At 30.6% G+C, this 12,382-nt stretch overlaps 1 protein-coding gene across 4 annotated transcripts in view; it reads right to left on the bottom strand.

The window, feature by feature from the left end:
• Positions 1 to 10,749: 10,749 nt before the first annotated feature.
• Positions 10,750 to 12,382, bottom strand: part of LOC121118061 (uncharacterized) — a 29,280-nt gene continuing 27,647 nt past the window's right edge. For all 4 annotated transcript variants that reach the window (XM_040712607.2, XM_040712606.2, XM_071888673.1 and 1 more), the window contains one exon: positions 10,750 to 11,722. In XM_040712607.2, coding sequence (XP_040568541.1) covers positions 11,596 to 11,722 — 127 coding nt within the window. In that variant the 3' untranslated portion in view covers positions 10,750 to 11,595. The remainder of the gene's footprint in view (positions 11,723 to 12,382) is intronic.

Here is a 12,382-nt window from a genome sequence, read left to right as displayed (position 1 = left end):
GTGAAATCATGATATTGAACTTGAAAAGTTAAGTAATATTTTATTCAATTTAAACACCGGCGGTTCTACGTAGTACCTAGTAATAAAAAAAAACAATATTTTGAACATAGAAGATATAATATAAATTAATAAAACAATTCGTAATGTTTTATTTAATATTTAATAATATGCCCCTAAAACGTAATAAACTATGTTACTATATCGATATACAATCTTATTTCCGTGTTTTAGATAAAAAATTAACTATTATACTGGAAAAAATAAGCTATTTTCTCATACTACCCTACTTTTTCCGTCCCAAAACGATCAGAGTATACTTCTAGTTTTAAGAATTTTCAGTACATATCTTTGATTCAATTCAAATACCAATGTTATAAAAACCAATAAATTCATTCTCGAATAGAAATAGGCTAAGACAGAAATGTGACTGGAGGGGCTATGGATGATAAACCATAAATAGGCCGATAAATACTTCTACTGAAAACAAGATATTAATGGGAGCCCCCCGGGACTAATAGTATCCTTTGATTCGTTAATACATACATCGGGAAAAAATTGACTTTAATACAATTGATTTCATTAGGACTGTGATTAAAACTAACATATAATATCAAAATACAAAGTACTATACATTTCAAAATATTGTAGGCTCACTTAAAGCTTTTTGTGTTATACTTTATTGGAAATATCCAACTAGATACATTATTTTAAGTCCTACTATCAACATTTTGATAATACTGAGTAGAACAACAAAAACTAACATTTCTTTGTTTCAAGGAGTAGAAGGTTTTTGAAAAAAGAAAACCCTTTTATATAAGAGTGTTGGATCAGTCCTTTGAGTGATTGGGGCTTTCTTAATCATTATTTTTTTATCAGTACGACCTTTTTTACCTTTCAACGGTCCTGGGTAAGGTCCGATACCTCGGTTTTTAGTACTACGGTCATAGCTATCTTTATTTTCTTCACTCCTATCTAGGATTGAAGAATATAATAATGCGGAAAATAATGAATGATTGCTAGAACGTATAATAAATAATAATACATTCTAGTTACTCACCTACTTAAAATTTCTATTTGTAAGAGGTTATTAATCATAATTCATGATGAAACTTCAGCGACTCAAATGACCTAGTTAGTATTAACTACGTAATTTCAGCTGTTGTAGTTTCATTAAAAGACCAATAAGGAACAGTCCTAGTAGTGACAAATTTTATTAGGAACGAACTGGTAGGACTAGTTTTTTATACCGATCCAACACTATTATGTGTTTATAGTTTAAAAGAAAGAATGTGATTGACTAAAATTTTGAATTATTTGTATAATACAAGAAGTTCTTTATAAAGTAAAATAAAATAGGACTTCTTTCCGTATATATGCATGGCTTCATATATCCGGAATATATAACACCGTATATTAAAGGATGGGTTTTCGTAGAAGGTGGCAGAGAGACTTTATGGACTACTGAATTTAGAACTGCCTGTTAAATCATTTTGAGCAAAATAAAAATATATTATTGCGATAGTTAAGAGAAGCTTTAACATTTAAAATTGTACTAGCGAAATGAAAATTTTATAACATATTATCATTAGCAGTTGTACCCAGTATTGCTCGGATTTATTATACATCGACAAACAGAAAAACTTTGCTTTATTAATCAGATTTTATCCCCTTTTGTTTTTTTTTAAATGACGCATTGAGCTTTGACTATACACGCTCGATGCTACATTGTCATTTCTTAGATCAAGTATTCACGCAGTTATAAATTTTAAGATAAACATCTACCTATAATCTTTTATCCAATCAAATACTACGAAGGTAAACTAAAGATGATTGTTTATGTAAACTTATGTCTTTTCTGAAAATAAGTGCACTCTCTATGTAAATAGTTCTCCCTGTATTATGTTATGATAATAATAATTATTATTTATTACGGGATATGATGTCATTATGAGGACATAGAAATCGTAAACAATATTAAGATAATATAGTCTGTTTGCTAGTTTAGCCCCCTCAAAAAAATACCAAATTCAGATTCATATTTTTTAAATAAAAGATGGAATATTTTTCTATAATATGAGGCATGATATTCCTTATGACTATGAATGATGAATAAGTTATAACTTATAATGCTCTCAGGAAGAGTCGTTTTTCATCATTTTTCAGCCTAAAAAAGGAAATATGTTGATTTAAGTAGAGGATACAGAATCAATAAAAATACTTTTATAATAATAAAAGACCTTTTTACATCAGTTTTATTCATCTTATTTCAATTTGGGGATTGTTTTAATGAAGAAAAAAAATGTATCTCAATGATAATAGTCTCGAATTAGTAATTGCTATAATTTCAAATATTTATGAAAACTGAGATTTGTTATGGATTTTGCGCTCAAAGATGAGTTATATTCTTGGCAACTTTCATTGGTAGAAATTTGGTGTTCCTCCGTGTTATTGAATAAGTCGTGGGTGTGTTAATACTTGGACATGTAATAGGGGGACCTACTACTTGTATTTGCTGGCTACTGTTGTGGGTGGAAAAATATACTATCCCATCTATCCCTCAAGGTAACTTGAAATACGAGGTATGTCAGTTACGCATATTTGAAGAGATGTGTTTCTTCCACTACGCGTTTCCCTTTGTCAATGGGGCGTGACCTCACAGCCGAAATACTATTAAATTAATCGATTGAGTTAAACGTATAATTATAAAGTTATTGATCTTAATAATTAAGACTAAAATGCTTTTAATTTTTAAACAAACTTAACAACTTTTTAGATACAATATCTAAAAATGTTGAATTTGTTTGTTCCGATATGAAGAGCCAAATCCATTCTGCGAAAATATGAAATGATTTTTTAAGTAAATATATTAAAATAGTGTTAAGACATATCGGTTTATTAAAGTAAAGGCCTTCAATATTACACATAGAACAAACTGATTGGAATGTCAAATATATACAAAGGTGTACACAAAATAAATTGTTATAAATGTAAAAGTTAGGTACAGTTTCTTCATCATTTTCAATATATTTCATAAAATGATAACTGTATTGTTGGTTATGTAAATGCTTAGGAGTTTAGGATTGTATCACACTGATGCACTATAAATCTCGAGAGTTCTAAAATGGAACTTCTTATATGTTGACATCATCGTGGATATATAAGCTGGATATAGCTCCAAGCATGACCATACATTATTATATAAATTAATTTGTGGATTACCAAAAAAAAAAAAACATCTGTAGCGTCATCCAATTTATACAATAGCCTCTGAGATCTTAGGACTACGGTCGACTTTGTTCTGAATCTGTCTTAAGATATGGTGAATAAAAAGTCTTAAAGTATGCACCTTGATTTAGCTGCAAAATATTAGGAATTGAATATTTCTTACCACTGATATGTGAAAGGGATTCTGAGGATGATTTTAGTTTCATGATTATAACTTATCATTGTTGTAGTACCTAATTGACAAATTATTATGATTATATTTTCCATCTAAAAGAAACCTATTTCCTCCGTAGCAAGACATGTTTGAATGAGTCTTTTGAGTTCTTCTGAACTCTTTTGCCCCCCCCCCTCCCTATACCTCTGATACCAACCCCCTTGACTACACCTTTTGAGTGATGTCGAGTGGAAGGTCTGCCGTGTCCTTCATCTAAACAACAAGGCTCTCAAAGCCACTGTCAGCCAGCGGTGGGACACAATGGCAGATGACTACACGTGCAGCAGGTACCAGGCCTTCCGAGGCCGCCAGACAGTCATCATTACCCCACTAAAGGTAGATACATTAATGATTAAGAGAGCTCAGACATACATCTATTTATAGTATTAATTTTGTTGAAATTATACTGTTAATTAAATTATATTTTGTTGAAGTTTAAAATTCCAAGTGTTCAGATTTTAATGGACAAGTCGGTGCTAGTTTAAATGAAGAAGGTTCTCCTCTATATAGCATTAATTCATTTTCTCTTGAAGGCAGCTGATGTTAACATGGGTCTTAATTACCGACCTATATAATAACTAAATACTCAATAGGCAAAGAAAAGGAGAGTCAACCGTCAGCTACCATCTTAGTTACCTATAATTTGTATATGAAGATGTATAGGAGACTTCACTCTCACTTCAAACATTGGACGCACAACGATATTCTCGAATTTGTGCAAGGCTTAAGATAAGGATAAGATTCAAGTTCTTCTCCTTGCACTTTTAATCCAAATTCATTTATTTACTATGTCGTCTGTTAATGTCTATAATCGGGATCCTTCTTTTAGTTAAATCACTCTTACACTTTCAACGTTCAGCGTCTACACTCACTTACATCATGCTCCGTGACCATCTTTCTCATTTATAACAAATGTTATATAATAAAGTCAGTATTCTTTGAGAAGCCATGTTGCATCAGAACCAACAATACACTAGAATCATTTTATTACAACAATCTTTGCTATTATTTATTTTTAGAAAATATAAATATAATATACACATGATATTTAAGACCTTTGAATCATTGATTCTTAAAAAAGAATATGCTTCGAAAAAGACATTCGTATAAATTCTTTTTTAAAATGCTCAGAAATGAGACTGGTTTCGTGATGAAGCCTAATTTTAGAATATGTCAAGATAATACGTTTTGTTTTTGCCTTCGATTTAAGAATATCAAAGGAAGGTTGAGTAAACCCCGGATCATTGTCCACATTCGAATACCAGTTTCGAATGGTACTGAGACTAGGTAGGCATAAGTCAAAGGTCTTTCTTACATAACTATATGTTTTTGTCGAGTAGAATGGCAATTTCAAAGCAAATGCTCGAAGCTCAGTTGAGTAGCTACTGCGACTTCCCTTTATACCACTTCCGATTTGCATCCTTTTTAGAAGGTTTTTAGGTACGTCAGACATTGTATCAAGAATGGATAAAGCCTCTTGTGGTAGCATTCTCTTGTACCTCAGGTCTTTTAGAACGTCAAACAAGTTTCCTAACTTCTTGGAGATTGTATTCCGTTGACATCTGTATTTTTTTAGAACGGCCTGCAAGCACGTAAATCATATTCGTTTACCATTGGAGCTTCTCCTTAATGACTTGAACTGATGGGAGAGAATAGAGATGATTCAATTGCACATTTTCCGTAGCCTCAAAGTGGGAAGAATCTATCTCGAGTCCAGGAGATGGTTTGACCTTTTTAGGAGATGAGGAGGGCCTCCTTGTAGGAGACTTGCGTTTTCGAAGAGTTCTTGCAACTTCTTGAAGGCGAGGCAGAAATGCTTTGAATAGAGGAGGCACAGCATTTTTTTCTCAGCCTTACAACGTCCAGAGTCCGATTGAAGAATTCCGGAGTAAAATGTACCGAAAAAATTCCCGAAAACTTTTTGGGAGTAAAGTCATTTCGCTTGAGATTCCTTACCCATTGTCTGCACTTCTCTGGATCCTGGATCGGAAAACGATGATATGAAATTGAATTGCCAGCAGCATAATTGTTTTTGCAACCAAATGCGACACAAGACATGGTAATCCTCGACTTGTCTGCACCAATAATTTGCATTAACTTATTAATGAATAAGGAAAGTCACTTAAGAGTGTTTTGTATAAATAAGTACTCAAGATGGCTACCAACAGCAGAAGGGTAACTCACTCTTTTTATTCTATAGGTTGTGCATGCATTTATTATATAATAACTAAGGTTGATAAGTTAGGTAAGAATACAAAAGCATAGAAGGAGAAGGAAATGAATGCTTATGACATCATAGATTAAATAACATACATCTTCTTCTATCAAGAAGGTTATCATTCCCGCCATTATTAGTCAATATTAATATAATGTTAGATGCTGATAGTCGATAGAAAACTGAGTAAAAGACCTAAAATAACTTCGCCTTCTGTCTGGATTTCTGAAAATGGAGGCCCAGAAATTGGGAAAATACTTACCAGATGAGAAACAAATGGCTTGTTAGATTTGTCGATATAAATGTGCCTTTAGTAGCCTGTCTAGAATTACAAGCCACACATTATCCTCATCTCATATCAAGAGTATGGATATTCATCTATAAAATCAAGTTAACGATGAATACATCATTCAGACTTTAACTTTGATCTCACAAAGATGCTTATTCCATGTAATATAACCTTATCCATTGCCAATCATCCTAGGTTCAAAAAAATTCTGGAGAAATACACGGGTAAACCCGTTCCTTCCCCAAGAACCATCATTAATAAATGGAAGATGTTGGTAATGATGTCATTTATAGAAATACCCCCATTGTAAATTGTGAAGTTAAGATAATTTTCAGCATGTTTAGAGTCATTCACACCAAATTACGAAATGGAACTCTGAATTTTGTACCATCTAACAGTATGTATTCATTTTTTTTTAAATCTAATCATAAAATATGATGCTATTTTAGCTAAAATTATCAAGAATTATGATACACAACTCATTAAATAGTAAAAACAAGTGCTTAAATGGTCACAACAACGGGGGTAGTAGCTTTGAATGGTTCGCAACTAGTTTGTCTGACATTATTTTCTTCACTTAAAGACTTGAGTATGATCATTAGGTTTTCCAAAATCACAAAGTCAATAAATATTACTTTTTTATCACTCAAGGATTAGCTATGGTTGATAAGCTCCAAGAAAAGGTTTTCAGAAAACTCATAAAAGGCAAAAACAACTGCTTAAATGGTCACAACAACGGGGGTAGTTACATTGGGGGTTGCATTATAATTACCAATTGTGCATATCCTTCATGATAATAGTATGCGGTTATACTAGCATAAATAACAGGGGAAAAAATATTTTTTGATGCCCTTAATAAGGAGTAATATCGCCGGACATTACTACATAATTAGTTTTTGCTCTAAATCTTTAAGATGTATTTATTTGTAACATTTTTTTTATTAGTATATTTATTGTCTAATTTTATGATTTTGACATTTACTTTATTATTAATAATTATTTTGATCTCATCGATATCTATCCTGTGCACAATTTTATATATCAACTTCCACATTAAGAAAAAAGGGTGATGATCTTTTTGATGAAACTCTACGTCTGGTTTGTGTTTAGCAAAGTAAAGTTATGACATATTTAACTGAATTCATGTCAGAACAAGAAAATATTATTTGGATCAATCTATTATTTCAATATTCTGTATTTATAATTTATTGTTATTATTAGTTATATGATTACAATTGTTTAATTTTGTATATTTAACATAAATGTATGATGGTTTATTTTTTAGTATGTAGATTTTATTTAATTTCAGCCTTCTTTTTTAAAGTTGGAACTTCAAATATACTTCGAAATACTCAACTTTGTCGTTTCATTAGCTATTATTCTGAGAATATGGTTCATAATGAATCACAATTTCATGCAGTGTGACGTTTTCAAATCTACTGTAAAGGATAAAAAACGTCTAAGTCAATTATACGTAGTATATCTTCATTAAACATTTTACTAATAAATACTTTCGTCATACCCTCAAAAATCATAATTCATAATAAAGTAGGCAGTTGATAATCACATCAGTATTTTAAACAATAATACCATAAGTATTTCTCCCCCTCTTCTCCTTCCACGCGTTTTTTTTCTATAGAATTATCAACTGTAAATTAATAATAGTCTCGCTGCTGCCTTCTCCTTGTGCTTTTACTTCCCTTATAATATTGTTAAGTTGAATATTACATTAACGCTTTAAAGATAACAACAATGCTTATGTTTTTCTTTTCTATTTAACATATTATGTAATACAAGATGGGGCCATTATTGTATCTCCTTACTTTTCGTCTAAAAAGTGAAATAAATAAAAACCCAAAATCAGTAAGTAGTAAGTCAATTCTTTTCAACTGTGAGCTTATTCATCAATAATCGTAGAAAATTGTTAACAATTTTACAAGATTTAATTTAGACTTAACCAATCCATGTTCAAAAAACTACTGGATATGATTAGTAAAAAAATTCACTGCTGACATAGGAATAAATTGTACATTTTATTAGTTATTAATTTTCTGAATGTTGATTATTTAACTTGTATTAATATACTCCTAAATAAAGAAAAGTCCAACAGTTGACGCAATTCACCAGGAAGCGATTAATTTCGGAACCTTATTATTTCTCTTTTTTTAATAAAATCTTCTAATTGTGAATTTTCAAAAATGCCCACTATAAATGAATATCTGTATTTAGCATTGAAGCTAATATTGTATCTTGGTTTGGAAATGCTATATCGGTCTGAGATGGTTATAAGTAACATTCGTGACCTTTTTTATGCAGTTTGGCAATGAAAAATTTAATTTGGCCTATATTTATATTTGGTGTAAAATTGAAATACATTTGTATTTAATAGTTTTGTTTTATATTGTCCTTTTTTAAGATATTTAACTTAATAGGTTCTGTAGCCCATTATATTAAAAGACCCTGATCTAGTAAATTTTATTGTATTCAGACAGTAAAACTATAGTATAATAAATTGTCACAAGAGACTCCATTTTATTTTGCAAAATATATATCCCCAACAGGTTTTGCAGGTGGATCAAAACCTATCGCCATCACTATCCTGAATATTAAGGACCCCTTCGAATATATTATAATACACCCCGGCCAGCAGGTTACGCTAGTTAACTGCTTTTCTCGAAGATGAATTATTACTCACCGCCACCGCTTACATGACCATCAAAGACCCCTTTTACTATTCTATAATACACGCCATCCCATTGGAAATTTTATAGATTACCCGGCCATTTTGTACATTGCCGCCCTAATGGGAATTTTGAAAAATGTCCAATTTTCCACTTTGCCTGTAACATATATATTTCATAATATTAAAATCCTAAATAGTATTTTATTCGATACTGTATTATAATATTGCTTTGTAATTTTTTATTAAAAACGTAGCTATATATTTTTATTTCTATACGTTAGCCAAAATATCTTCATAGAAATAAGCAGATAGACAATATATATAATATACGAAGAGGTCTGAACAATAAATTGTCCTATTGGAAACGGAGCATAAGTTTATTACTTCGTTTATTTATCAAAAAGAATAAATTATGAAATAGCATTAACGTATCAAGTGAGACGAGGAAATCAACAGTTGATAATAAAATAAATAGGGTATTTTTGTGTTAGTGAGGTAACGCCGTGTCGTATTAAAATTCGTTCTACACAAGAACATCAGTCTTGATCGGTGCCACAAAAAATGAGAGTTTTTAGAAAAATAAATTTTATAAAATTTGTTACAATGGATCATTTTTTAAAACAATAAATTTCGGTCCACGGTTTTAGACCGTTCCAGATTATCTATAAAAAAATCCCTTCAGACCAAATAAAAAATACGAATATATATTTTAGAGTGAGTTTCGACGCTAGTTAATGTCTTAAATGGGTTCTACTGTACTTGGTAAATTTTCATGTTAGAAGGATAATACTGAGATAATAGAGACTATTGAGCAATTATTACAATCCTATCCACAGCAAGTGTAATGATACCAAGTTATTTTTAAAAAAACTATTTATTTTTCTAATTATTTTTATTAGATCGCACTCATTTCGTTAATGCATTTTTCATTTATTAAATAAACTGGAAATATATATAATTGTGTATTACAGATTCTTTAATGTAAAATCGATTTGAAATCTGAAGGTATTTAAAAAAAAAGGAAGGCTCATTCTCATTCATGAATAAGTGACTGAGTTTACCTTTAAGCTTGTCAATAGAAAATTAAGACGAAAAAAAACCATCATGAATTGAATTTTATGTATGAACAATACTGATTAATCAAGAGTTGTTACCCTAACATTATAAAAATAATGTAAAAAAATACATACATACAAGATTGAACTACAATGTTCAAGAGATTGTTAACTGTATGTAAGTATATAAAAAAGAGTTTGTGTCTGTCTGTCTGTACTGTATGGGTGTCCACATCATTGGACTTAGGAGGCTTAAATTTTTCATGGGTTCCTCTTTTGAACCTGGTAAGGCTAAGACGGCGTTGGCGATTTTTTTATACTATTTTTTTTTGTCAGGAGGTTGTTCTAAACCCAAGGAGACAAGATACGGGGTTGAATTATAAATCAAAAAGAGATTAACGTCTCAAAACACAACTTTACGAATAATGACGTTTCCTAAATTTATTCAATATCAAAAAAGTTATAGGCAAAATAAGAAATAGGAGAAAATTGCACTTTCGTTTTTTTTTTCAGGTGCAAAAATTCGTAGATAAAATAAAATTTGTCTGAAAACTCGTTTTCTTCTAAATATGACACATGCAAATTGATGTTTAATTGAAATATCTGTAATTTACTGAATATTTTTTTCATTTTGTACTCTTTTTTTTCATCTGACATCAATTTTCAATTTTTTAGAATAATGGCCACAAAACGATTCATTTTGGACATCCAATTCTAAACCCTAGTATTATATTATAATATACTTTCAATTTTCGAAATATTCTTATAAATAATTTTTGCAATATTTGAAAGAATAAACCAGTAATCGAAGCTTATTTATTTGACGACATTATTCTCCATTCCGGTGAATTTCACTTCGAAACATGGCTTTGAATCGTAATTATACTCTAAAAACGTTTTTTTTTTGTAAAAATTCTAAAGGCCAAACCTATTGCTGCAGAAGGTTTTAATGGTCATTTTTGTGTTTTATGACTTAAATAACAATAAATAATTTGGGTTTTTAGGCGGAGGGCGTTCCCAAATTTTGTTGCATAGTGTTATTAGTTCATCTATACTATAAAAGATCAGTTTTTATATCATTATTTTATTCACAAAATTATGAATTTTGTTCAATAAATATTTTTTATTTTATAATCTAAGTGAAAAAAATTTAAATAAAAACGAATAATATTTAAACAACTAAAAAAAATGCAATAATATGTATCAATCTAACAGTTGTTCTTAAACAGATAGGGATTTTTTTGTTTAAGCGTTATATGTATGTAATGTACCTAGATAGGTATGAGGTAAAATATGTATGAATAAATTATGAAAAATAAATGAAATTTTATCAGTAATTTAATTTGATTTTGGTTAAAACTCTTTTGAGTAGCGCAGGTTTATTAGTGATTATGCCATTAACACCTAAAAGCACCAATGATTCCATTTCCTCAGCAGAGTCTATTGTCCAGACAAATATATCAACGTATCGTTTCTTAGCTTTATATTGCAATTCACGATAGTGAACATTCTCTCCAGCTATTTTCTTAAGAGCCGATTCAGAGTTGACAGCGATGAGAGGCGAACCTAAATTGGCACAGCAGCCACACATTTTCATTCCAGTAATTATGCCATTATATTTTACCCATGAGGGAATGAACGGAAGCCAAGAGACGGTGTCTACTGTGACTCGACCTGATGGTAAGCCTGTTGCAGCCAGAACTTCTTGGAGTTTTAATCCCTTACTATGAGAGCTCGTTGAAAACATGATTTTATTTGTATCAATGTGATATTTATCTAGTAAAATACTCAAATGATAAATGAATTCGATTATGGAGGATTCAGAGTCTTTAAAGTCGAACCAAAATATGTCAATATTAGGATTATGAGCAAATATGCTGAGCCAATCATCAAGAGTTACGATTTTTTTGAAGCTCAGAGGTTTTTTTTGGATACTGAATGAAACCAAGTAGACGAAATCGTATAGTAACTTAAGGTGTTGGATCGTTTGCTAGAACCCATTTTAGGATAACAATGCTTTTCTCCCATTAAAAGCCCAAGTCTGTAAAGAAAATAAAAACATTAAGTTGTTAGGATAGTGTTGTCATGATAGCAATATTTTTGTATTGTTCCGATACTAAAGTTGGTATCGGGTAAAAAATAGGTAGAGGAGAGCAAGTTGGGTTGCTTCACTTTCTCGAAATTTTCTATAGTATATACATTTCTATATATAATATACATATTTATGACATTATTATATAGTATAATTTGTTGATTAAATTAAATTTTATTTCTATTATACTGATAAATTAATATTTTCGACCATTATTTATCAATGCTCACTACTGGCCTACTATTGATACAAATTACAAATTTCAATATCACTTCTACAAGCTGAGTAACATCTCAAAAATAGAAAAACTGAGCCAACTAGTCCCATTCTTCTCCTGATATATATAGAGACTAGCTAAGAAATTTGTAGATAATACAGTAATGTACAATTTTTTTAGGGGAGGGAAAGAAGGGGGTAGGGTCCTGTACCTAAATTTGGGGGTTACACCATCGGCGCTACAATAGTCTATGATGTTATACTGGTTCCGATATAAATATAGTCTGGTACTGTTTTAAATACGTCAGTACCCCGCTACCATTAAAGTACCAGAAAACCGAACAACAATAAAAAAGGTTATTGCCAACATATCAATGAATGGATTTCAAGCTC

The sequence above is a fragment of the Lepeophtheirus salmonis genome, chromosome 5 (genome assembly GCF_016086655.4).
Source record: "Lepeophtheirus salmonis chromosome 5, UVic_Lsal_1.4, whole genome shotgun sequence".
In the NCBI taxonomy this organism is placed as follows: Eukaryota; Metazoa; Arthropoda; class Copepoda; order Siphonostomatoida; family Caligidae; genus Lepeophtheirus; species Lepeophtheirus salmonis.
The sequence above is the reverse complement of the archived record's forward strand: the minus strand, read 5'-3'. Positions and strand labels throughout refer to the sequence as shown.